Consider the following 27,601-nt stretch of genomic DNA (forward strand, 5'->3'; position numbering starts at 1 on the left):
AAACCAGTGCAAGCTGTGACATGTTCGTGATTGTTTTTTCCTTTTGTCATGCACTGCTTTAATTAGGCTCAAATATGCGATCGCCACTAACATTTTTTATCAGTCTCGTATGTGCTCATCAGTTCTTCACCATTTGGCACCATAAGCATGTCATGCGATAGTTAAAAGCCTGATCTTTCCGAAAGTGAAAAAATTTCGTTCATAGACAGAAATTAAAGAGACGATTTAAACAATTTTTATACCAACCCAATGTGCTTTTCGGTCGTAGATGTCGAGGTTTTGGAGTTTTGAGTTTTAACCTTCAGATAACATTCGGTGACCGAAAATGTCAAGAGGTATATATAATTGATAGTGACGGCGCCAGGTTAAAGACATAATAATTCCATTTTGCACGATAACAATGTTATATTAGATACATTTAAGTATGGGTACACAAACTTCCTATGGTGCCCCTGTCCACTGCATGGGGGGGGGGCTACCTTTTATATATATATATATATATATATATATATATATATATATATATAAACACTTGCGTTTGGTGCCCCTGTCCACTGCATGGGGGGGGCACCTTTTATATATATATATATATATATATATATATATATATATATATATATATATATATATATATATATATATATAAACACTTGCGTTTGTGAAATTAACGTATGTGAAATTACTTCTACAGAAGAACTCAGGGCTATAGGGTTTCCCTGGTACCCGAGATCACAGCGCCTTATCGATCTAAACTGAATAAACAGGACGCCGAATAAACCGCCCTGACTTGAACTATATCATATTTACCGTATGTTTGAGATACATCTATTGTTCTAATTATTCGTGAGTTTTATCATAATAAATATTCCACTAAATATTCCACCATTTATTTGACTTGTATTGTATACGTAGTTTGTGTTTCTTATTAATGATTCGGTGACCGAAAACTAAGTGTCAAAAGGTATATATATTTGATAGTGACGGCGCCAGGTTAAAACGAATGAGGATAGCAATTGGAGGTTTAAGAAATGTTTTGGGGGAAGATGTTATTTTAAGTGAAGCGAATATCGCATAAAACTATAAACTACTTACGTAGCATGAAAATTACTGGGGTGGGGGGAAAGACAAAATTGGGGGGAGGAAAATCTACACCTCCAACTCTGAAATTCTCAACTCTGTGACCTCGCATCAGGCTCAACCGTACATTGCATTTCCTGCGGATGTTTTCAGGATATAAATAACTCAAACATTTGTATAAATTATAAGAAATTTTGACAGCAATTTGCACAAAACACATACTGCCGTCTCGTGAGAAGCTCTCTTCGAATTGGGCATATAATAATTAATAAGCGCGGCATATACCTACAGGCAGAGTTATAACCTATATACATTCGATTCAATAATGTCAGTAGCTATTAGATTCAATCTAAAATCCCTAGTTTGGTATATTACAGAACAAATCTTAGGCTTAGGATATAACAAGTTGAATTTGGCAGTCATTCCATGTGTTGATCCATTTTCTCGCGGTTTATACTGCACTAAATTTATTTCAAGAAGCGGCTGATGGCTGTTTTCTCTCGCGTTCGTTCAGACTACCAATACAAAGGCTGAGAACGGTTTAGATTAGTACGGGTACCCATTTTAGCCGTACCGTGCCGACAATTGAGTGTATGTAGCGTAAACGGTGCTCATAAATATCGTTTAACTGCTTTCAAACGATTTTTGGAACGATTTCAAATTCATCACTATAATTAAACGTCATTATTCATGTCGCAAGGAAAGACTCTCAAATCTTGATAGAGAATCAAAAGCAAACCGTGAAACAAAACTGAGCGATCGCACAAATTGTTTGGTCGTCATATTGAATTTCTTCGGATTCGTCGTTCAAAGCGTTAACACAAGAAAATTTTCTGGATTCAAATGTTTCTGAATACGAAGTTTCCACAAACTTTATTTTTAATATACAAGATAAATTTTATTCACTTTGAGACCCGTTTACACTAGAGCGAAAGTTTCCGGATTCATCACAAAAGCGGAATGTTTTAGTACCGGATTCATGTTGCTGTTTCACATGCAGCAACGAATCCGATAGAAAATGTACTCGGTTTTAAGCCGTATCCGGAAAATTTGAATCCGTATATCTGTGAATGAATGAATGAATGATTTTAATTGTCCATCTTTGAGGCCATGTATGTTACGATGCAATTTTATTGCAACTTGCATGCACTGATGCAATTCTAGTTTTAAGAGATGTAAACTAGCGATGCCATTTTATTGCAACTTGCATGCAATGCAATTCTAGTTTTAAGAGATGTAAACTAGTGAAGAGTCTTGGAAACTAGTGAAACGCCATGGAGTGTAATAAAGACAAAAGTTTGGTAGTTGCCAAATTTATATCTCTCGAAAGAAGAATTGCATTGCAAGTCGCATATGCATATTAGGTAGACATAAATTACATCAGGAGAACATTCCAAACAATGCGATTGTATCGATAGACATGGTGGTCAAGTTGAAGGCATCGGCGCATAATCTCTTTTTAAGAAGTGTAAATGTAAATAATTTCATTAAACATGTAAAACCAGTGCAAGCTGTGACATGTTCGTGATTGTTTTTTTCTTTTGTCATGCACTGCTTTGATTAGGCTTAAATATGCGATCGCCACTAACATTTTTTATCAGTCTCGTATGTGCTCATCAGTTCTTCACCATTTGGCGCCATAAGCATGTCATCCGATACTTAAAAGCCTGATCTTTCCGAATGTGAAAAAATTTCGTTCATAGACAGAAATTAAAGAGACGATTTAAACAACTTTTATACCAACCCAGTGTGCTTTTCGGTCGTAGAGGTCGAGGTTTTGGAGTTTTGAGTTTTAACCTTCAGGGCCCGGTTGTATATCAAGCCCGTTTGGCTTAAACGGTGGATAAGTCAAAATTAAATAACACTCTTACATCTCTCTTGAATGAGTCAACTTGAATTTTATGCACTGAATATGTAGTTGTAAACAGTATCTTTGTATTAAGGTTAAAAACATTTTGTTTGCTTCTTGAATGAAACGATAAACTTGCTTTCTATTTTGAACTTAACCACCGTATAAGCTAAACGGGCTTGATACAATCAGACCCAGAGGACAACCTTGTATTAAATTGAATTAGCTGTATATATATACTATATACTTGAGCACCATTTTTTACGTAAAAATGCTAGTGGGTACAAACTTTCATTCAAATTATTTTATGAGGGCTAATAGGTTTATGAGAGCTAATACTGTTCACTTCTTATCTATACCATTTTTTATGTAATTCATTTCATATCTCTGAAAACACGTCAAGAATGCGTCTCAACTATATACCTCCCGCCGAGCTCATCCGTATATATTGCAGTTCCTGCGCAGAGGTTCCTGCGGATGTTTTCAAGATATAAATAACTCACACATCCGTATATAAGAAATTTGACGTGCATCATTGCAAACACTTAGTATTACACGTCTCGTGAAAAGCTCCTTCGAAGTGGGGAGTATAATACGCGCAGTATTATATACAACCTTACAGGCAGCGATAGCCTGCCTATATTAGATTCAATAATTATATATATGTATATAAGGCTTATTACTATATATCAGTAGTTGTTTCACTGAGAATTAATTCACTTTTCGTAAGGCCTATAGACATCTACAAGAAGTAAGAAGACATACAGTAACCTGGAAGAAAAAACAAAGGTACAGTTTATGTTGGTATACACAAACTTCTCATCATGCAAAATGCTTATTTTTGGAAGTCTACAGTAATTTTTTAATGCAGTTTAGTGCACAACGAATAAGCCCAAGTCGTACGTATACCTAAGATGCAAATCACAGATTCCTGTAAAATTATGGGAATGTTAAATGCATGGGAATGTTAAAGAAAGAACAAGGATAACCATTATTCTTGGTTTCCTCGAGACAATCGGAATTAATCTTCCATTTCTCGTGTTATCTCAAAGAATGCTCTTGCCTTAGCATTTGGCATGAGTCGAGTTCATTATGCTCATTATTAAAGTGCAACACGCAGCATGTTTGGAATGAATGTTTTCTTCCGCATGCATGCATCAATAGCAATTAATAATATCAATAACAATTATTCATGCAACAGCCAACACATTTTTCAAAACAAATCCAGCTTTATAGGCGAAAAGTCATAGCTATACCACACATATCTCTCTCGACATGACGTTTAGCCGCTTAATGTTTTTTCCACACAACAGTACACGGAACAATTATTATATCCCAGTAACTGCTGAAGCTACTTGGATTTCGTTTGGTCATTAGTGCGTGATTTTGTATGTAGAAATATGAGTACTGCATTCATTGACACACCGGTGGCGGTGGAGAAAGCGTATGGGACAGAAGTGTCTTTTTTCTTGCATTGTCACTTGCGTGGGTATGATCGTCACGGACAAGGAAAGTATATGGATCAAGGTAACTAAACTTTATTATAGTCAATATTTGACAAAAAATAACAACTTTATAAGATAGAGTAAACAAGACGTTTACTCCGCCTGGTGCAAAATATTGTGCGGTTAGCGAGAATGGCACCTCTAAAGCCTGGTTCGGCGATCATTGACGATTATATTTTGCGAGCCCAAATAGGCAAATAAACACATAGGAGTGCGTTGAAACTCTGACAATTTCATAGAATTACTAGTTATATGCTCTATTATACAAAAATGCATGATCTACCTTTCTTAAGATCAATGACATCCACCATAGAATAGCGGGAAAGATAACTCATTTAAATTGTTGGATACAAGCGCGCATACGATAAAGTTCGTCAATATTTTTATTGTATAGTTCCGCCATATATGAGTATATTTTGTTATTTAAAACCTCAAAGATTCGACGTCACATTATCCACAAATGCAATTAATGCATATACATGTACCTATTTATCAAGGAGCGCGCGTTTGTGACACCCGTTTAAGGGCTCCTTTCCACTGTCGCGTTTTTTGCACGCACGTACACGCAAGCTTAAAACCTCCTAAGTTGTTGAATAACCATTTTTATGCCAGAGAAAACACCAAATCATCATGCAGCAGAATCTAACCGTATGCAACTATTCAATCGTCTATAGAGCAATGCATTTATAAACTGATTGCTGAAATTTCTAAAACAGTAGGACTCAGTCTCTACTGATCCATCATTTTGAAAAAAAACCTAAAAAAAATTCAAATTGATTTTCCCCTATAAAGTCAAAAATGGCCCTGGGAACAAGGTTGGGATTTTCATTGTTTCGAGACGAGAGGCCTAAATATTTTCTCAAAGCAATTACCCAAGGTTTCAAAAAACTAGAAATTTGTATATAAGAAAAAGCAATAAATAAATGTGGAAAAATCAAAGCAATGGCCCTGTTTCACTTCAAGAGGGTCACATGCGCCAATATATTCTTTCAAGATTACTACGATAAATATGGTGCTCCAACGAACAAGGACCACTCGTGGGAAGAGGGCTATCATGTCGTGGAGAGAAAACTCTACGGGTACTACGATGTCGTGGGAAAGGATGACATGGACTTTCCCTTTATTGCTGGAGTCGGGGGAGGGGCGCACCTCTACAAGCCAATACACGATCATGAGCCATGGAATTGGACTGGATGGGTACCCTTGCAGAAAGAATGGTGTTGTCAGGGAAAATTCTTCAGAAACAGGTTGATAATTTCGGTATTTTCAAAATGTTTTCATCAAATTCCCCCCGTGAATCTAGTTCCTAAACATGCTGTATCAATATATGCAGACGCCAATCTTAATTACAGTTAGAGATAAGCAAATCATTGTTATATGTTTTAAATTTCAACCCTTTGGATCTTTGGAAACGCCCTATTTTCAGCATGAATAACCATAAATCTTCAGAAATAATCCAGCATGCATGTGTCTCATATTTGACGAATCTACCCTGAATTTGATGCAGCAAATGCGCAACTTTGACCAATAGTAAAGCACTTTGACCAGAACTTTTTAATATTGCAAATTATTAACATTGCACAACCCCAGTCGCGACTTGCTAAAGCCCGCCACACACGAGAGCTATCAGCTGAGCTAACGCCCTCGCGAGGCAGTTAGCTCAGCCCGAAAACCATCCGCACACGCGAGAAACTTGCCTCTCGAGACGAATTAATTCATTGTTATCTGATGTTTGACTAAGATAACATTGTTTGATTATGGCCAAGGTATTTCCTGGCTCTTCGTGGTAATGAAATACAGAACAATCTCTGGGATTACCACCCTTACGAAGAGGAAATTGAGGACAGAGATGACATGGAATACAGTCAGGTTGAGCCAAATGACAGATATCGAGGAGGATATTGGTATCAACGCCAACCATTCGGTCGTTATTTGCACATCATTGCCCTCAAGTCCCATGAGGTAAGGAGAGAAGGTGTGTTGATGTTTAATCGCATTTTATTTCTAATTAGGCTTTTGAAATATCCTTTCAGGAAAAATGTACAAGATACAACTACATCGTTCATCCCTTGGCATACAGAGCCGCAATTCACACAATCCCAGACAACAGCGTGGATGCAATGCAATGGTGCATTATTAATATGCCCGAGGAACAACATTTTGGAAAAGATCAACCGTGGGGAGAAAAATGTCACGGTCTGGAAATATTCAATGATTTTACGTAGGTCTTTTTTTCATTAATTGATTTGTATAAACGTATATAACTATTTAACTTTAGTGCATCCGAGACCTATTCGTTTGATTTTTGATGACTGTTCAGTAAAACTGATTGTTTCTTCCTTGGAACTAACTGAATGTAAAAAACGAGGTCGACGTTGGTAGAAAGTTGCTAACACGTACGACAGAAATTACTCTAACGGTAAAGCAAATAGATTGTTTTATTCCAACATATATCCCGGCATACCCACGATGACACGATGTGAGTTTTTCATTTCATATATACACTCAAATGTAACCCTTAACGTTTGCAAAATATATAGACAATTTTATTATTATGGCAGGTATTATCACTCTTACCAGGCGATTGAGGATGGTGGACCGAGCAATGGTGAACTCACCAATGATCCAAAACACATGATCAATGGTGAAAACAAGTATTATTACTGGTTTGACACGTACCCTTTGGAGTTTGCAGTGTTTCTTCTTGATTCTGCTCTTGCTCGAGGCGTATATTTCCATACAATGGCTGCAAATGACGCGTTCTACGAAAGAAGTAATACCAAAGATGAGACCGGTGAGCATTAAAAATTCCACGAAAATTCCTCTCTGCTTTGGGAGCAATACTAAACTTAATTTTAGATGTTTAGTTACCCAAGGCGCATTTACATTTGCAATTTTTAATTTCTTGCTATAAGTCCTGGGACCTGGATGTTAATACACTAAGGGCACATCCTAACTATCTCCTGGTTTACGCGCTCCTATCTAAAGACGAAAATCCCTGCATATATAAGAGCATATATAATTGCGAACTTTATTTGGGATTCTTTGAAATTTATAGCCTCACTTTTATAACCTCATGAATTTACCATGACAATTAGAAAAAGGGATTCACTTGCGAAAATCGACAAAGATATTCTTCTTTTGCAAATATCTTAACAGACGGCACCAAGCCGAGTCAGGGAAGTGAGCATTTGCACTCAGATCCAAAGGGTGGCCTTCACAAACACAATAGAAAACATGCCCCAGCATGGAAAGATGCAAGACTCGGTGTACAATCACACCCGCACCCAGGTAAGGTTAAGGCCGATAATTTGTCGTAGAACTGAAGACGACTGCATCGGTTAGACAATGGAATGAAAATCTGAATGAATCTTCTAAATAACCAGTCTGGCTGTTATGGAAGGAGAGTTTACATGTATTATTAAAAATTATATAACCAAAACACACCGTATAAAAATCCCCGAAAATCCTAATACCGAAGACCACAGTGCACCAACAGCTGGGAATTTGTAGCAAAACGGATTGGTATAGCCATATCAAAGCTCATCATATCTCAGCAATAAAATTGACCCTCCCTCTGTGCTACTTTGAAAATTAAGGTTATTTGTTCAGTACCAGCGATTATTTTGGTCAGCGCAGATAAATTCCCCAACTGTTTAATGCACCCTCTTTCGGTTACATCATTTTACCATTTACACATCCCGTTTTTACAGAGGAAAAAGACAAAAGTCCCAATTCGTTTGATGCACTACCATACAAGGAAAAGTTTGTATTTGGTTATGTGACCTTGATCGATCCTAGTCTCCACCTCAAGGAAACAGTTTTCCAAAAAAGTGATGGGAAAAATCACCAAAGATTAGCCGAGGGGGAGAAAAATCACCAAAGATTAGACGAGGGGGAAAAGGTGGTGTTGGATTATCTCATAAAAGGAAGACATTATGGTACTACAGGTAATTCATGCGAGTTAGGTATCGTGTGCAAATGTGCTTAAGTGAATGCAAATTGAATGAAAAAAAAATTGAATGCAAATTAAGTTAAACAAAGACTTTAGCTAATTAACGTTAGGTTCGGCATATGAAAAGAACAGGCCTTGAATATTTTCATTAGCTATTTCATGGTTACACGTACTGCATTGGTACAGATAAAATTGAAATCGATAAAATTTGAAAATAGTTGATCCCAATTTCATTCGTACCAATTTTACCCTTACCAATAATACCTAAATTTGTGCGAATATGTAGTGTAAATGGAGCTCCAATACTACTGATTACAATATTTTAGGAGTTTGGGATTTATTCAAGTACGAGAACTCTCAAACGGATTTGCCTTTCACGATTGAAAATCAGCCGAACCAAGAAGAACTCTGTTATGATATGACTGAAAACATGAAACTCGAATTTACCTTTCTCCCGTGTAAGAAAAGGAACGTTGACCTGGTGTGGAGGTGAGATGACTACCGTACATCCTGTGACTTACATTCCTAAATGTTTATGGTTTTATTCTCATGCAGTATAAGCCCACAAGTAAAAGATGATTGTTGGCAATTTGGTAAACTCTCGACAGCGGAATTGCCTGGCTAACTGTTGAGAGTTGTACGCAATAACTACGTGCTTCATCGTGGCATAGCTTCATCATAGGTAGATTTAGGACGTGAGGACGTGAACGTCAAAGACGATGTGAAAATGACGAATAAATGGCATGGTATGTCCATATATGGATGCGTCGCGCCATTTATTTGCCATTTTCACGTCGTCTTTGACGTTCACGTACTCCTGCTAAATCTCTCTACCTACTCGTTTTTATATCATAAAACTGAATATGATTTCTCACAAAGATATACCATCATGGTCGAGTTTTTGGATGGTTCATACGTCAAGGGACTTGAAACAACACATGGCTACTTCAAGTTGGATGAAAATCACCCAACAACCTTGGATTTACGTTCAAGTTACGATATATCGCACGTAAAATGGTTGTATTTCACTGCAATAACACCATCGAATCCCCAGCGTAGAGCGTGGCTACATGCCATCAGAGGACCAGCATTTGGCAGCCAAAACTTGCATTGTAAGCGATACAGAATTTAAATTAATTCGTAATTACGGTGTGGTTGTTCTTATATTTGGTTGACAAAAAAGTCATTTCTGAAAAGGTTCGAAGTTGTGAAGTAGAGGGGGAGCTCCATAGAACAAGCCAACTTTAATTTTTATTTTCTACAGCTCGACTTCCTCCCCTGAAACACACTGTCGTACCAACTGTTCGAGACGAAGATATCGTAACGCAAGGTAAACCCATCACACCAACAGCCGTTAACCCCAAAGGTGATTTAGATTTTGCTATTGGAAAGGCAACCAACGAGAACGACATTTATGTGTACTCTATGCAAGTGTGCCCTCTCCAACAAGATCTGCTGACAGAGCCAGTGAGTGAGAAGATTAGAGAATCTTCTGATCTCATTCCGCCACGAATTTTGCAAAGCGTCCATGGTTATTTCTATTTGAGGAATGATTTTTCAACTCGGCTGAATTTAACAGGTTCTTGGGACAAAGAAACGGTAACCAATTAACTCTCATATACAGAATAAGTCGGCTACTTACCGTATTTACTCGTTCGTTAAATTTTTAGAACTTCAGAACACTGCCTATATGATTTAATTTCATTTGCACTCATATGATATTTTTAGGTCAAGGATAACGTTAATTTTTATATCATCGATGGAAAAACAGGTCAACCAAAGCCAATGGATATTAAAGTTAAAGCATTTGGAAAAAAGAAAAAAATAACTTTGAAATAAGGACAGTGATCATTGGATACGATTATTGGCATATTGGCACTGTGAAGGCATCTCAGCTTGTGGCATCACGATTGCACTTAATTTCTATTTAATTAATTATAGCAATAGTTGTAAAAGGTAATAAAACAATGATACAGAATGTTATAGAAAGTCTTATAGAATCAAGTAAGTAAATAGGTAAATTTGAAAAAAGTAGAACGAAATCCTCGCGAAGACAAATTTGGTAAACGATGTTAATGACGATTTAACTATCCAAATAAAATTTAAATGTAGTTAATATGTATCAACAAGTACTAAAGTTTTGTACAAGTTACCATGCAGTTAAGAGTTTCGATGTTTCATACGATCGTCCTGGGAGTTTTACAAGGCCACCGTTCAATCCCCCCCACCCCCCCCCACACACACACACACACACGTTCATTTGAGATATGAGATAGTGAATTCATGTTATTTGATACATAATGGTCATTTAGCAAGGCAGGGTAGTGCAAAAAATCATGAAATACAACTCAGCCAAGTTGCAATAATAATTACCCAGGGCGCACGAAAAAATAACATACGACAGAATACGCCATATGATTCAATGGCACAAAATCTAATTTTTCACAAACAAAAAAATGTATAACAAGATTACTGTTTACTAAGGTCCTGAAAATTTGAGAGTCAATTAATTGGACATCGGGGTTCTATTTTTCACTTACGGCTCTCCCACACTATTACATATACCTCCACGGGCCCTGGAATGTTTTTCTATCATAATACAAATATGCGTATTTTGTTATAAAGTAAATCAGAAGCAAAGAACCATGTTCTCTAGCAGTGGCCTGCTAATGTATGTAGTTTTGCTCAATGTAGGGTAGTGTAAAGAGACCTCGCGATATCTTTTTCATGACGATATCAAAGAAGTGCAGAAAAACAGTACTATTACAACTTTTTTGTCGGGGAAAATAGCAGTCTCGATTCGAACTCTAAGTTGTCTATAAACTCATTACATATATATCAGATCTTGTTTTTTTCTGATATTTCACTATAAAAGCAGTAGAGCTCAGGGCTGTCAGCTATTCGACCATCTTAGTAATTAAATCTTAGTAAAAAAACCAATAACAAGTTTTGAAGTTTATGTTGATCACGGACTTACAGAACGTTGCAGACTTGCAATTGCGTGGCGTGTGCTACCCACCAATGATGTTCCCTAGTTCCCAGTCAATTCTGGCATGTACCCTATATCCAAGATGGCGCTCTCATCAGTAAATTGGTGCCAAATAGTTGTGATATGTGAACGCTAGAATCGTTTGTTGGGTCAATACAAGGATATGCTGCATTTTATTAAGCGCTTGTCGATTAGTATGCTAGGGCATTAAGAAATAACGCCAATATATAGCTAGTTCAACTCAAAGAAGATATTTCAACGATAATTATAAATGATTGTGTAAGAATACAAATTTTCCTGTTCATTGTTTAATATGGCTTTTTCTCTCTCGTATATTCAGATGTTCCAATTATGTCCGATATTCTTTCTTTATGGAGTTATTTCAGGTGTGGTCTGCACGAATTATCAGCTGCAAACATCTCACAAACGAATGGCAAGAGTATAGGAGCACAATCTGAAATGCGCATGCACTGCAGCACTAGCGTACAAACACCCACGTGTGTCCACGTGGATTTATGAAACTGATAGAAAAACGATTTGGGGTGAAACGAACCCGAGCAAAGGAGCTAAGAAAGTCTACATTTTTTGAACAGCACGGGTCATTACTCATTAGCGCTAGTAATCAGTAATGTTATTTGCAGGTCGATCAGGAAAAGACAAAGGAATGGGGAAACAGTTGCCACTCAGGGGAAATTGAACTTGTAATTTTCATATGGTTTTTACACGGTGGAAATTTTTATACAACAAGGAAATTTTTATACTTTTGATTGATATAAATTTCGCAACTTAATTGAGCAACAACTTTTATGTTGCTATAGTTTAGTAGTATACGTTTAGTAGTATACGTTTAGTAGTATACACTAGCAGCATCTTACCTAAACTGAATAAACAGGACGCCGAATAAACCGCCCTGACTTGAAGTATATCATATCATATACCGTATGTTCGAGATACATCTATTGTTCTAACTATTCGTAAGTTTTATCATAATATATACTGTATTCCACTAAATATTCCACCATTTATTTGACTCGTATTGTATATGTAGTTTATTTTTCTTATTAATGATTCGGTGATCGAAAATGTCAAGAGGTATATATAATTGATAGTGGCGGCGCCAGGTTAAAACGAATGAGGATAGCAATTGGGGGTTTAAGAAATGTTTTGGGGGAAGATGTTATTTTAAGTGAAGCGAATATCGCATAAAACTATAAACAACTTACGTAGCATGAAAATTACTGGGGTGGAAGAAAGACCACAAAATTGGGCGAAGGAAAATCTTGACCTCCAACTCTGAAATTCTCAACTCTGTGACCTCGCAACAGGCTCAACCGTACATTGCAGTTCCTGCGGATGTTTTCAGGATATAAATAACTCACACATTTGTATAAAAGAAATTTGACAGCAATTTGCAAACACTTAATCATTTTAAATACTAGCATCTCTAGCGTTCGTTCAGACTACCATGCAATACAAAGACCGAGCACAGTTTAGATTAGTACGGGTACCCATTTTAGCCGTACTGTGCCGATCAATTGAGTGTATATAGTGTGCTCATAAATATATATCGTTTAACATCTTTCAAACACTTTTAGAACGATTTCAAATTTATCACTATAATTAAACGTCATTATGCATGTCGCAAGGAAAGACTCTCAAATCTTGATAGAGATTCAAAAACAAATCGTGAAACAAAACTGAGCGATCGCACAACGGCACAAGGCTACAGAATGCTCCATTTATAGGGAAGAGGTTTGGGCATACAGCAAAATAATTGCAAAGGAAGATAATTATATGGATGATGGATCAGAAGTACATTATTCTAAGCTGGATTTCATTTGCTACCACTTTTTGAAATTGTACGAAAATTTCTAGTTATGGAAATTAGTAAAAATTGTATATCTACAGTTATGCTAATTTCCATCTTCAAAAATTTTCTTACAATTTCAAAAAGTGGTAGCAACTCCAGCTTAGAATAAATTCTTCAAATTCCTATCGTTCCGGTTTTTGTCTTCCTGTTTTTTTTTCACGTACACAGACACCGTAAATATATCTTCTGATTTCAAAACAAAAACACCCACACCACATTCAGGTCGTCACGCGATTTAAAGGTCCAATCATCCTTTAATAAAAAGCATTTCTGAAAACATATATGTTCAACTATGGCAGATAGTTCAATCGAAACTACCCAAACTAGGGTGGAAAGATCCCATTTCCTAGTTGTTCTCGGCTGGGTAGTCTTATGTATTCTCTACTGCACACAAGTTGCTATTCTCGTCTCTTATTTGATAGTATACAAACACCCCCAGTTCGGTTGGTGTTTTCTGATGTTTCTACCAGCTCCTATTTTGGCGGCACATTTCTTGCGTCGCAATTGGAAACTAAAGTACGCCGAAGTAGAAAAAGAAATATGGTATGTTTGGATAATTTGGGGAACTTATATGATAGCTTACGTTGCCATGGTAGCTATAATATTCAGTACAGTTGCAAAAAAGTTGACAAATGAGGATGAACTTACTACCAATGCATTGAAAGGTATAGTAATACCCCATACTACAAATTTACTGAATGTGTTTTTTGCTCAGATTAAGAAGGATGATTAAAGAGGTTTATATGTATATTTATTTAAAGGTACGCTATGTATTACCCCAGCTTTGTTGATGCTTTTGCTTCAACTTGCGATTGGCCCATCATTTCAAAAGTTCATTCTATCGCTCGCTGCATTAACGGGCTTGAATATCTTTGACGCGATCGAAATGCTGGATCCTTACCTATAACCCAGATCGACGGAGGAAAATTCGACTTGAACTCCGCGACCGAGGTCTGCATCGTATTCTTCACATGTTTAAGCTTCCTTCTCTCATCGCTCAGTCTGATTCGAAATAAATTCGGAGAAAATGGAAATGTTAAAGAAAGAACAAGGATAACCATTATTCTTGGTTTCCTCGAGACAATCGGAATTAATCTTCCATTCCTGGTTATTCGAGCTGTGATTTGGCACACACATCAATACGAATCTTCCGTGTTTATCGCAAAGAATGCTCTTGCCTTAGCATTTGGCACAGTCGAGTTCATTATGCTCATTAAAGTGCAACACGCCAAACACTCAAAGTGAATATAATTTATCTTGTATATTATATCTGTGAATGCATTAATGAGTGATTTTAATTAATTAATTGTCCTAATTTTTCTTGCAACTTGCAATGGAATTCGACTTTTTAGGGATGTAAATTAGTGAAGAGTCTCTAAATTGTAAGCATATGCATAGTGTAAGAAACGCCATGGAGTGTAATAAAGACAAAAGTTTGGTAGTTGCCAAATTTACCTCTCTCAATAGAAGAAACTGAAGAATTGCATTGCAAGTCGCAGGAAAAATTGCACCGTGTAAAACTAAAAGGGCCTTTAGATAAAAAAGTAAAATGGATTTATAATTAGATGGTTATTGAATTTTTACATACAAAATATATGACTGTAACTGTCATAAGAAACCCGAACCATGCGGCAGTATATTCACTGAAAAATTGAATAATGCTGTGTTCTCTGCCAAGAATACGCTTGTTCCGCATGTAGGGCCATATAATAATAGACTGTCTGCTTTAAAATTTGTACACATTTCCAATGTTTTTTAGTGAAAAAATATAGATTGATGTCGTAAAAATTTGTTAATATTTCTTGCGTTTATTTTTTGAATAAAAGAAAAATGCTACTTATATCCTTTTCGCACGATAGACAGAAAATTTCTACAAAACACACTGGAAATAAAGATCCTGCATGCGAGCGAAACGGTCTTGTGTGTATGCATGTGATAATCAAAATTAATAACCGTGCAGGTGAAACTTCAAATGCTTGTGTAAATCGTTTATGCCTTTTTGTATAATACGGATTCTGAAAATTTCATTGGTCGAGAGACATGATTTATAAAAGACAGACATCACAGTTAATTTTAACGAATTTGATCAGTCATTGCTTGTTTATTTTGTCAGCCAATCACATTTTATAGCCAATAGCATTTATATAACACCTTATCGATATAATGTCTTTGGTTGCTTTTGACCGCGTGGCATTAAAATACACTGAATTTCCGTGCAATAGTTTTTTCCATTGCATGGTTGCTTCCACTAGCTTCAATCGCTCACAGTATTAATCGTACCGTGCTCGCAGGGCATTGGGTCACGAATCCGAATAATATGGCCGATGGGATCATTTATAAACACAAATTCTTCACTTAATATATAATTCAATAACATTACATCTATTTTGGCCTTTTTTGATGTTATTTAAAACAAATAATGAGTGTTTTCATTGCGCAATGAAAAGAATATTTTCATTCAGTAAAAAATGGAACATTCCATCTTTCACCTAATGCAAAGATTCATACCATTGCATTCGTAAACATTCATTATTACTATTCTTTAATCCTATAATCATGTGCGATGATATCTGCAAAATCTTTACTTTAACAATTTTCCAAAGCAAAATCAAACTATTCTCCTGTCTAATTTCAGATATTTTTCGGGGGCGAGTGGTCAGCAGTGAGCTCTATTTATAGCTCACTGGTGTCAGTTGTTGTTCTTATCACAAATGACGTCATACCATTTATCTATAACTGAACAGACAACAATTTAATATTATCTATTTGTTCAATAGACTTTAAAATTGAAACTGATTTTGTCACATCAGAAAATTTTTACACTTATATCAAACCATACAAATTTCTATGATCAAAACCTAGGTATAAACATCGATTCGTGAGATTTTTGAATCTATGCAAGCTGATGTGATGGAACATTCAATCTTTCATCATGCAGTTATGAAAATATCCTTAGCATTGTACTCATAAAATTCACAACATAGTATAAATATGATTATAATATAGCTACTCACTATATATGAGCTATATCTGATTGGTCGAGCTACCCTCCGTATATCAGGTCATATACGGTGGGTGGCAAAACTAAAGAAAAAGCAAAATGGCTGAAGAAATTGACAAGATTCAGAATTTGCCTATATTATAAAACAATTAAACCACTCGCTCTCGCCGTATATGGCTGATAGCCGCGCGCGGCACTCGATGCTATACGCAGCTCGTCGGCTATCAGCTCATATACGACTCATGCTCGCGGTTTAATTGTTAACTGTATGATATAGGGTAAATATTTAGCTAGGTATTATGTGAAATAGGAAGATATAGGGATTAAGGTATGTAATACAGGAAGCGACTTTAAAAGGAATTCAAATCATTGCTATAATTATCTTATATATGCATGGAATCTGAAAAAAAGGTTGTAATTGTGGCATTGTGCGGCAAAAATCTTCCAATTTTCAGCAGATGTTCCTTTTTGAGTTCTCCCGTAACTTCACTTAACATGCAATGACTTCTCTTTATACCTATCATATGACATAGTTCCAAAACCACCTATATAACAGTTTTGGCACATATCATATAAATATGGTTTGAAATTTACTGCGTGATTTTAAAGCCTCCGTGATATTAATTAAGGCCTATTATTTTAAAACGCTCTCTTAATTCTCTGCATGTAAATTGTATTATTTGCAATTTTCTATACATCATGCAAATGAAAACCTGCTTTAAAACATAATAAATGCAATATAATGGTTTGTTGCTGAAATGACATTACTGGGGAACCTGTTAAAGGGGTAATATAAAAAATATGAATCAAAATATTGTCATATAACAGTACTGAGTTTCTGCCCGTCTTAAATCAAGCTCTGAAACTGCAATCTGTAAAACAGAAGTTGCTTTAATTTTAAATTTTGTCCTTTAGGACTTAATTGAAGAATTTTGCTTCTCAATAAACTACCCGCATATGCATATTAAGTAGGCATAAATTACATCAGGGGCCGGTTGTTCGCAAGGTGTTTAGCTTAAACGGTGGATAAGCCAAAGTTCAAAAACACTCTCATACATCTTGTGAATGACTGAACCTGCATCTTATGCATTAAATATGTACTTTCATAGACAATTAAACTATTTACATCGAAATATTTTAGTTCAGTTGTTCAATAAATAGATAATTTTGTTTTCCATTTTTAACTTATCCACCGTTTAAGCCAAACGCCTTTCGAACAACCGGCCCCATTCCATTCCAAGCAATGTCAACTTTGTATCGATAGATATATATGGTGGTCAAGTTGAAGGCATCGGCGCATAATCTCTTTTTAAAAAGTGTAAATGTAAATAATTGCAATAAGCAAGCTGTGACATGTTCGTGATTAATTGGTTTTTTCTTTTGTTATCCACTGCTGTAATTAGGCTCAAAGGTAAAAATATGCGATTGCCACAAACATTTTTTATCAGCCTTGTATATATATATGTGCTCATTTTTTCACTATTTGGCACCAAAAGCATGTCATCCGACAGTTAAAAGCCAGCATGCATGATCTTTCCGAAAGTGAAAACATTTCGTTCATAAACTGAGTAGTTCACGTACAATAGCGTGTTGAAGTTGGATTATCTTTTTTTTTATACACCCTGTATATTATAGCCATATATAGTTATAAATTAAAGAGACAATTTAAACAATTTTATACCAACCCAGTGTGCTTTTCGGTCGTAGAGGTCGAGTTTTGGAGTTTTGAGTTTTAACCTTCAGAGGACAACGTTATAATTGAATTAGCTGTATATATATACTATATACTTGAACATCCTTTTATACGTAAAACCGCTGGTGGTTGCATGATATCGTGCTCTATATTATTACACAAACTTCCTATCTCTGAAAACACGTCAAGAATGCGTCGCATGCAATTACCTCCCGCCGAGCTCATCCGCACATTGCAGTTCCTGCGCAGAGGTTCCTGCAGATGTTTTCAGGATATAAATAACTCACACATCCGTATATATAAGAAATTTGACTTGCAAACACTTTAAATGATTTTAAGTATTAGAGTAATTTGGACGTCTCGTTAAAAGCTTCCTTCGAGGGCAGCGATAGCCTGCCTATATTAGACTCAATAATTATTTATATAAAGCTTATTACTATATATCAGTAGTTGTTTCACTGAGAATTGATCCACTTTTCGTCAGGCCTATAGACATCTACAAGAAGTAAGAAGACATACAGTAACCCGGAAGAAAAAACAAAGGTAGTTTATGTTGATATACACATGCAGTTTATGTTGATATACACAAACTACTCATCATGCAAAATGCTATTCTTGGAAGTCTACAGTAATTTTTTAATGCAGTTTAGTGCACAACGAATAAGCCCAAGTCGTACGTACGTGAGATGCGAATCACAGATTCCTGTATATAATTAGCTATTTATGCATACAACAGTTCAGTTCCGCGAATGTCTCTTTCCAACCTATGCATTCTGTGATTGCAATTTACACACTTGATATGTGACTGAGAGTCTGGAAAGTCTTCTTCCACTATAATTTATTCTAAATTTTTGCATCATGCTGCATTGTTAGACATCTTGTATGGATTGAATTTGTGGCAATATTTCGCCAGGAGTGTTTGGAATGAATGTTTTCTTCCGCATGCATACATCAATAGAATTAGTCATGCAACACATTTTTCAAAACAAATCCAGCTTTATTGGTGAAAAGTTATAGCTACGTATACCACACATATCTCTCTCGTCATATCGTATTATCGTTTTGCTTACTCTGTCGGAGCAAATATTTTTTTTCACACAACAGTACTCGCGGAACAATTATTATATCCCAGTAACTGCTGAGTGCTGAAGCTACTAGGATTTCGTTTGATCATTAGTACGTGATTTCGTATGTAGAAATATGAGTACTGCATTCATTGACACACCGGTGGAAAAAGCGTATGGGACAGAAGTGTCTTTTTTCTTGCATTGTCACTTGCGTGGGTATGATCGTCATGGACAAGGAAAGTATATGGATCAAGGTAACTAAACTTTATCATAGTCAATATTTGACAACTTTATAAGATAGAGTAAACAAGACGTTTACTCCGCCTGGTGCGAAATATTGTGCGGTTAGCGAGAATAGCACCTCTAAAGCCTGGTTCTCATCGGCGATGGCCATTGTCGGCGGTCCAAATAGGCAAATAAACACATAGGGGTGCGATCTACCTTTCCTATATAAGATCAATGACATCCACCACAGAATAGCGGGAACGATAACTCATTTAAATTGTTGGATACAAGCATACGATAAAGTTCGTTAATATTTTTATTGTATAGTTATATTTATATTTTATTATTTTTTAAAACTTCAAAGTTCAAAGATTCGACGTCACATTATCCACAAATGCATATACATGTACCTAATTATCAAGGAGCGCGTTTGTGACACCCGTTTTAAAGGCTGCTTTCCACTGTCGCATTTTTTGCACGTGCGTACACGCATGAAAAGCTTAGAACCTCCTAAGTTGTTGAATATAATCAATTTTATGCCGAAAAAACACACCAAATCATCAACAGAATCTAACCGTATGCATGCAACCATAGTTGATGCAACTCAGAGTTGCAAAGAGAGTCAACCTTCCTCCGGTAGGATTTCAAGTTTTGAGAGTTCAACCTTCCTCAAAATGACGTTACGTCACGTTGCAAGTTGCAACCGGCATAAGGAAATATTTGTTTTTTTGGTACATGCATGTGATCAATTAGAGTGTTCAACTTTGAACCATCCTCACAAACCTCATTCAAAGCAAACCTTCCGCTAGATTACTACGATAAATATGGTGCTCCAACGAACAAGGACCACTCGTGGGAAGAGGGCTATCATGTCGTGGAGAAAAAACTCGCAGAGTACTACGATGTCGTAGGAAATGACGACATGGACTTTCCCTTTATTGCTGGAGTCGGGGGAGGGGTACACCTCTACAAGCCAATACACCATCATGAGCCATGGAATTGGACTGGATGGGTACCCTTGCAGAAAGAATGGTTTTGTCAGGGAACATTCTTCAGAAACAGGTTGATAATTTCGGTATTTTCAAAATGTTTTCATCAAATTCATCTCCGTCCTAATTCCTAAATTTGCTGTATCAATAATCAATATATGCAGAAGCCAATTTTACTAGATAAATTAAATGTGCCTTAATGTGGTATTAAATACTGCTGATTGTATCATAATAGATCGTAGAAGCTAAAGAACGATGAGCAACTCATTGTTATATGTTTTAAATTTAAACCCATCTGGAACTTTGAAAACGGCCTATTTTGAGCATGAATAACCATAAATATTCAGAAATAATCATGAGCATGTGTTTCATATTTGACGAATCTACCTGAAGCACTTTGACCAAACTTTTTAATATTCAAATTATTAACATTGCACAACCCCAGTCGCGACTTGCTAAAGCCGCTTGCACACGAAAGCTATATCAGCTGAGCAAACGACCTCGCGAGGCAGTTAGCTTAGCACGAAAACCATCTGCACATGCACGTGAGAAACTTGCCTTTCGAGACGAATTCCTCACGAAAACTCTCCGCAAACGGGAGCAACTTGCTGAGCTAACAGCCACGAGAGGTCTTTAGGTCAGCTAATATTAAGCTCTAGTGCGCGGGCGGCTAAACTCGCAGTCATCATAGGAAATGATAACTCGTTGTTATCTGAATAATCTGATGTTAGACTGAGACAACATTGTTTGATTATGGCCAAGGTATTTCCTGGCTCTTCGTGGTAATGAAATACAGAACAATCTCTGGGATTACCACCCTTACGAAGAGGAAGTTGAGGACAGAGACGACATGGAATACAGTCAGGTTCAGCCAAATGACAGATATCGAGGAGGATATTGGTATCAACACCAACCATTTGGTCGTTATTTGCACATCATTGCCCTCAAGTCCCATGAGGTGAGGCGAGAAGGTGTGTTGTTGTTCAATCACATTTTACTTCTAATTAGGCTTTGGAAATATCCTTTCAGGAAAAATGTACAAGATACAACTACATCGTTCATCCTTTGGCATACAGAGCCGCAATTCACACAATCCCAGACAACAGCGTGGATGCAATGCAATGGTGCATTATTAATATGCCCGAGGAACAACATTTTGGAAAAGATCAGCCGTGGGGAGAAAAATGTCACGGCTTGGAAATATTCAATGATTTTACGTAGTCTTTCTTTCATTTGTATAAACGTATAACTATTTAACTACCAGTGTAAAATTGAGGGCATCCGAGACCTATATTCGTTTGATTTTTGACGACTTAATTGTTCAGTAAAACTGATTGCTTCTTTCTTGTAACTAACTGAATGTAAAAAACGAGGTCGATGTTGGTTTAAAAAGTTGCTAACACGTACGACAGAAATTACTCGAAAGGTAAAGCAAATAGATTGGTTTTTTCCAACATATATCCCGGTACGCCGACGATGACATGATGTGAGTTTTACATTTCATATATTCACTCAAATGTAACGCTTAACTTTTGCAAAATTTATAGACAATTTTATTATTATGGCAGGTATTATCACTCTTACCAGGCGATTGAGGATGGTGGACCAAGCAATGGTGAACTCACCAATGATCCAAAACACATGATCAATGGTGAAAACAAGCATTATTACTGGTTTGACACGTACCCTTTGGAGTTTGCAGTGTTTCTTCTTGATTCTGCTCTTGCTCGAGGCGTATATTTCCATACAATGGCTGCAAATGACGCGTTCTACGAAAGAAGTAATACCAAAGATGAGACCGGTGAGCATTAAAAATTCCACATAAATTCCTCTCTGCTTTGGGAGCAATACTGAACTTAATTTTAGATGTTTAGTTACCCAAGGCGCATTTACATTTGCAATTTTTAATTTCCTGCCATCTTACCTTTTGATGGATGGGAATGGACGGATAAGTCCCGGATGTTAATATACTAAGGGCACATCGCACTATCTCCTGGTTTACTCGCTCCTATCTAAAGACGAAAATCCCCACATATATAAGAGCATAAATAAGAGCATATATAACTGCGAACGTTATTTGGGATTCTTTAAAACTTATAGCCTCACTTTTCCCATGAATTTACCATGACAATTAGAAAAAGGGATTCACTTGAGAAAATTGAGAAAGATATTCTTCTTTTGCAAATATCTTGACAGACGGCACCAAGCCGAGTCAGGGAAGTGAGCATTTGCACTCAGATCCAAAGGGTGGCCTTCACAAACACAATAGAAAGCATGCCCCGGCATGGAAAGATTCAAGACTCGGTGTACAATCGCATCCGCACCCAGGTAAGTTTAAGGCCGATAATTTGTCGTAGAAAGAAGACTGCATCGGTTAGACAATGGAATGAAAATTGAATCTTCTAAATAACCAGTCTAGCTGTTATGGAAGGAGAGTTTACATGTATTATTAAGAATTATATAACCAAAATACACCGTATAAAAAATACCCGAAAATCCTAATACCGAAAACCACAATGCACCAACAGCTGGGAAATTTGTAGCAAAACGGATTGGTATAGCCATATCAAAGCTCATCATATCTCAGCAATAAAATTAAAAAATATACACGTAACATGAACGCGCCAAAGCAAACGCTTCCAGCCTTCTCTAAAAATAACCCTTCCTCTGTGCTACTTTGAAAATTAAGTTTATTTGTTTAAGTGCCAGTGATTATTTTGGTCAGCGCGGACAAGTTCCCCATCTGTTCAATGCACCCTTTTTCAGTTACATCATCTTACCATTTACACATCCCGTTTTTACAGCGGAGAAAAACAAAAGTCCAAACTCGTTTGATGCCCTACCATACAAGGAAAAATTTGTATTTGGTTATGTGACCTTAATCGATCCTCGTCTCCACCTCAAGGAAACAGTTTTCCAAAAAAGTGATGGGAAAAATCACCAAAGATTAGACGAGGGGGAAAAGGTGGTGTTGGATTATCTCATAAAAGGAAGACATTATGGTACTACAGGTAATTCATGCGAATTAGGCATCGTGCGCAAATGCGTTGAATTGAATGCAAATTAAGTTAAACAAAGACTTTAGCTCATTAACGTTAGGTTCGGCATATGAAAAGAATGGGCCTTGAATATTTTCATTAGGTATTTCATTAGCTCCAATACTACTGATTACAATATTTCAGGAGTTTGGGATTTATTCAAGTACGAGAACCCTCAAACGGAGTTGCCTTTCACGATTGAAAATCAGCCGAACCAAGAAGAACTCTGTTATGATATCACTGAAAACATGGAACTCGAATTTACCTTTCTCCCGTGTAAGAAAAGGAACGTTGACCTGGTGTGGAGGTGAGATGACTACCGTACATCCTGTGACTTACATTCCTAAATGTTTATGGTTTTATTCTCAGTATAAGCCCACAAGTAAAAGATAATTAATTGTTGGGAGCGGAATTGGTTCTCGACAGCGGAATTGCGAGGCTAACTATTGAGAGTTGTACGTAATAACTACTTGCTTCATCAAATCATTTTGGCATAGCTTCGTCATAGGGAGATTTAGGACGTGAGGACGTGAGGACGTGAACGTCAAAGACGATGTGAAAATGACGAATAAATGGAATGGTATGTCCATATATAGATGCGTCACGCCATTTATTTGCCATTTTCACATCGTCTTTGACGTTCACGTACTCCTGTAAATCTCTCTACCTACTCGTTTTTATATCATAAAAAATATTTCTCACAAAGATATACCATCATGGTCGAGTTTTTGGAGGCTTCACACGTGAAGGGACTTGAAACAACACATGGCTACTTCAAGTTGGATGAAAATCACCCAACAACCTTGGATTTGCGTTCAAATTACGATAAATCGCACGTAAAATGGTTGTATTTCACTGCAATAACACCATCGAATCCCCAGCGTAGAGCATGGCTACATGCCATCAGAGGACCAGCATTTGGCAGGCAAAACTTGCATTGTAAGTGCTACAGAATTTAAATCAATTCGTAACTGATTACGGTGTGGTTGTTCTTATATTTGGTTTCCAAAAAATTGTCATTTCTGAAGAGGTTCGAAGTTGTGAAGTAGAGGGAGAGCAATTTGCCCCGGCCCCCATAGAACAAGCCAACTTTAATTTTTATTTTCTACAGCTCGACTTCCTCCCCTGAAACACACTGTCGTACCAACTGTTCGAGACGAAGATATCGTAACGCAAGGTAAACCCATCACACCAACAGCCGTTAACCCCAAAGGTGATTTAGATTTTGCTATTGGAAAGGCAACCAACGAGAACGACATTTATGTGTATTCTATGCAAGTGTGCCCTCTCCAACAAGATCTGTTGACAGAGCCAGTGAGTGAGAAGATTAGAGAATCTTCTGATCTCATTCCGCCACGAATTTTGCAAAGCGTCCATGGTTATTTCTATTTGAGGAGTGATTATCCAACTCGGCTGAATTTAACAGCTTCTTGGGACAAAGAAACGGTAACCAATTAACTCTCATATACAGAATAAGTCGGCTACTTACCGTATTTACTCGTTCTTTAAATTTTTAGAACTTCAGAACACTGCCTATATGATTTAATTTCATTTGCACTCATATGATATTTTTAGGTCAAGGATAACGTTGACTTTTATATCATCGATGGAAAAACAGGTCAACCAAAGCCGATGGATGTTAAAGTTAAACCATTTGGAAAAAAGAAAAAAATAACTTTGAAATAAGGACAGTGATCATTGGATACGATTATTAGCATATTTGCACTGTGAAGGCATCTCAGTTTGAGGAATCACAATTGCACAATTTCTATCTAATTAATTATTGCAATAGTTGTAAAAGGTAATAAAATAATGATACAGAATGTTATAGAAAATCTTTTATAATATAACATTTATAGTACGCGCGTGCTGATTGGTCGAGAAGCGTGTTTCTATAACTGTATAGAAACACGGGAATTTTCCCGCCGAACTTGACAAGCGAAGCGATGTAATGAGAATTTGTAATTGAATCGAATCATAATATTTGTACAAAATCTTTTTATTGAGTTATATTATAAAAGAAATAGAAAACATTTTTTCCTGTGTTTCTATACAGTTATAGAAACACTTGTGGGAGTTTGGGAGAACTCGAAATAACGCGGAAAAACTCGCCCTACGGGCTCGTTTTCCCACTGATTATTTCTCGTTCTCCCAAACTCCCACGCGTGTTTCTATAACTGTATAGAAACACGGAAAATGTTTTCTATTTCTTAAATAGAATCCAGTAAGTAAATAAGTAAATTTGAAAAAAGTAGAACAAAATCCTCGCGAAGACGAATTTGGTAAACAATGTTAATTACGATTTAACTATCCAAATAAAATTTAATGTAGTTAATATGTATCAACAAGTACTAAAGTTTTGTACAAGTTACCATGCAGTTAAGAGTTTCGATGTTTCATACGATCGTCCTGGGAGTTTTACAAGGCCACCGTTCAATCCCCCCCCCCCCACACGTTCATTTGAGATATGAGATAGTCAATTCATGTTATTTGATACATAATGGTCATTTAGCAAGGCAGGGTAGTGCAAAAAATCATGTAATACAACTCAGCCAAGTAGTAATAATAATTACCTAGGGCGCACGAAAAAATAACATACGACAGAATACGCCATATGATTTAATGACACAAAATCTAACTTTTTACAAACTAAAAATCAATGTATAACACGATCACTATTTACTAAGGTCCTGAAAATTTCAGAGTCAAGGAACTCTGGATTTGGACATCGGGGTTCCAATTTTCACTTACGGCTCTCCCACACTATTACATACCTCCACGGGCCCTGGAATGTTTTTCTATCATAATACAAATATGCGTATTTTGTTATAAAGTAAATCAGAAGCAAAGAACCATGTTCTCTAGCAGTGGCCTGCTAATGTATGTAGTTTTCCTCAATGGAGGTTAGTGTAAAGAGAATTTAAGGCTCATCGAACCTCGGGATATCTTTTTCATGACGATATCAAAGTACAGAAAAACAGTACTATTACAACTTTTTTGTCGGGGAAAATAGCAGTCTCGATTCGAACTCTAAGTTGTCTTATATAATTATATCAGACCTTGTTTTTTTCTGATATTTCACTATAAAAGCAGTAGAGCTCAGGGCTGTCGGCTATTCGACCATCTTAGTAATTGAATCTTAGTAAAAAAACCAATAACAAGTTTTGAAGTTTATGTTAATCACTGACTTACAGGACGTTGCAGACTTGCAGTTGCGTGGCGTGTGCTACCCACCAATGATGTTCCCTAGTTCCCAGTCAATTCTGGCATGTACCCTATATCCAAGATGGCGCTCTCATCAGTAAATTGGTGCCAAAAAGTTGTGATATGTGAACACTAGAATCGTTTGTTGGGTCAATACAAGGATATGTTGCATGTTATTAAGTGCTTATCGATTCGTGTACAAGGGCATTAAGAAATAACGCCAATATATAGCTAGTTCAACTCAAAGAAGATATTTTAACGATAATTATAAACTAAATGCCGGATTGTGTAAGAATACAAACTTTTACCTGTTCGTTGTTCAATATGGCTTTTTCTCTCTCGTATATTCAGATGTTCCAATTATGTCCTATTTTCTTTCTTCGTGGAGTTATTTCAGGTGTAGTCTGCACGAATTGCGGTTGCAAATTAACATCTCACAAACGAATGGCAAGAGCCAAGAGTATAGAAGCACAATCTGAAATCCGCACGCACTGCATCACTAGCCACATGCGAACACCCACGCGTGCATGTCCTAATGTCCACGTAGATTTAGTAAACTATAGGGAAACGATTTGGGGTAAAACCAACCTGAGCAAAGGAGCTAAAAAAGCCTACATTTTTTGAACAGCACGGGACATAAGCAATAGTAAGTTCTAGTAATCAGTAATGTTATTCGCAGATCTATCAGGAAAGGACAAAGGAATGGGGAGGACAGTTGCCACTCAAGGGAAACTGAACTTGGAATTTTCATATAACCCTGTTACACGGTGGAATATTTTATGCAACAAGCAATACAATTTTACTTTTGAGGGATGTAAATTTGGCAACTACGAACAGCCAATTTCCCCATGTTCACTCACGTAATATAATATGCAAAGCTATATGTTGCAGAAATTATTATCCTTAATTATAGTTATGTACAGGGTGAGTCAGAAAAAAGTCCCCTCTATTGAAATCAAGCCTTTGTTAGAATCTGATTGCCTTAATATTATGATAAACCCAATTGAAAGCAAGACGCTTTATTTGAATGCCTCAACCTAATAACTATGCTATTTACACACTACTGCGTTGATCATGCATTCAAATCAAAAAAGGCTTCATTTCAATAGGGGGGACTTTTTTTTTACTCACCCTGTAGA

General features: G+C 36.6%; 2 protein-coding genes and 1 long non-coding RNA gene across 4 annotated transcripts; all 3 read left to right on the forward strand.

The window, feature by feature from the left end:
* Positions 1–3,506: 3,506 nt before the first annotated feature.
* LOC114530615 lies at positions 3,507–10,509 on the forward strand. 2 transcript variants are annotated; one of them, XM_028552209.1, is made up of 13 exons: positions 3,647–3,715; positions 4,240–4,289; positions 4,334–4,453; positions 5,426–5,678; positions 6,198–6,393; positions 6,465–6,652; positions 6,993–7,225; positions 7,591–7,722; positions 8,145–8,381; positions 8,713–8,875; positions 9,266–9,498; positions 9,651–9,985; positions 10,115–10,509. In XM_028552209.1, the coding sequence occupies exons 3-13, from the start codon at positions 4,444–4,446 to the stop codon at positions 10,223–10,225; spliced, it is 2,091 nt and encodes a 696-aa protein (XP_028408010.1). In that variant the 5' UTR covers positions 3,647–3,715; positions 4,240–4,289; positions 4,334–4,443; the 3' UTR covers positions 10,226–10,509. The 2 variants fall into 2 exon arrangements, with proteins under 2 accessions (XP_028408009.1, XP_028408010.1); XM_028552208.1 differs by lacking the exon at positions 4,240–4,289 and having other exon boundaries at positions 3,507–3,715; positions 4,323–4,453.
* A 7,773-nt stretch (positions 10,510–18,282) lies between these two features.
* On the forward strand, positions 18,283–21,062 carry LOC114530619. Its single transcript, XR_003687775.1, has 4 exons — positions 18,283–18,482; positions 19,136–19,260; positions 20,041–20,293; positions 20,983–21,062. It is a non-coding gene; the product is annotated as an uncharacterized LOC114530619 (long non-coding RNA).
* An 8-nt stretch (positions 21,063–21,070) lies between these two features.
* LOC114530534 lies at positions 21,071–25,098 on the forward strand. The gene is made up of 9 exons (XM_028552103.1): positions 21,071–21,178; positions 21,229–21,437; positions 21,789–22,021; positions 22,417–22,548; positions 23,025–23,231; positions 23,403–23,565; positions 23,965–24,197; positions 24,370–24,704; positions 24,834–25,098. The coding sequence occupies exons 1-9, from the start codon at positions 21,071–21,073 to the stop codon at positions 24,942–24,944; spliced, it is 1,731 nt and encodes a 576-aa protein (XP_028407904.1). The 3' UTR covers positions 24,945–25,098.
* Positions 25,099–27,601: the final 2,503 nt, after the last annotated feature.

Source organism: Dendronephthya gigantea, unplaced genomic scaffold (assembly GCF_004324835.1).
Source record: "Dendronephthya gigantea isolate DGI-Jeju-01 unplaced genomic scaffold, DenGig_1.0 000064F, whole genome shotgun sequence".
NCBI classification, from domain to species: Eukaryota; Metazoa; Cnidaria; class Anthozoa; order Malacalcyonacea; family Nephtheidae; genus Dendronephthya; species Dendronephthya gigantea.

What these genes read in the sequence shown, in the direction of transcription:
- LOC114530615 (XM_028552208.1), top strand. Translation starts at nt 4,327, where the DNA reads ATGAGTACTGCATTCATTGACACACCGGTGGCGGTGGAGAAAGCGTAT. An exon ending in TGGCAGCCAAAACTTGCATT is followed by an intron (nt 9,499 to 9,650) that starts GTAAGCGATACA and finishes TATTTTCTACAG; the next exon opens with CTCGACTTCCTCCCCTGAAA. An exon ending in GTTCTTGGGACAAAGAAACG is followed by an intron (nt 9,986 to 10,114) that starts GTAACCAATTAA and finishes TGATATTTTTAG; the next exon opens with GTCAAGGATAACGTTAATTT.
- LOC114530534 (XM_028552103.1), top strand. Translation starts at nt 21,071, where the DNA reads ATGGAATACAGTCAGGTTCAGCCAAATGACAGATATCGAGGAGGATAT. An exon ending in GAAATATTCAATGATTTTAC is followed by an intron (nt 21,438 to 21,788) that starts GTAGTCTTTCTT and finishes TTATTATGGCAG; the next exon opens with GTATTATCACTCTTACCAGG. An exon ending in AAGACATTATGGTACTACAG is followed by an intron (nt 23,232 to 23,402) that starts GTAATTCATGCG and finishes ACAATATTTCAG; the next exon opens with GAGTTTGGGATTTATTCAAG.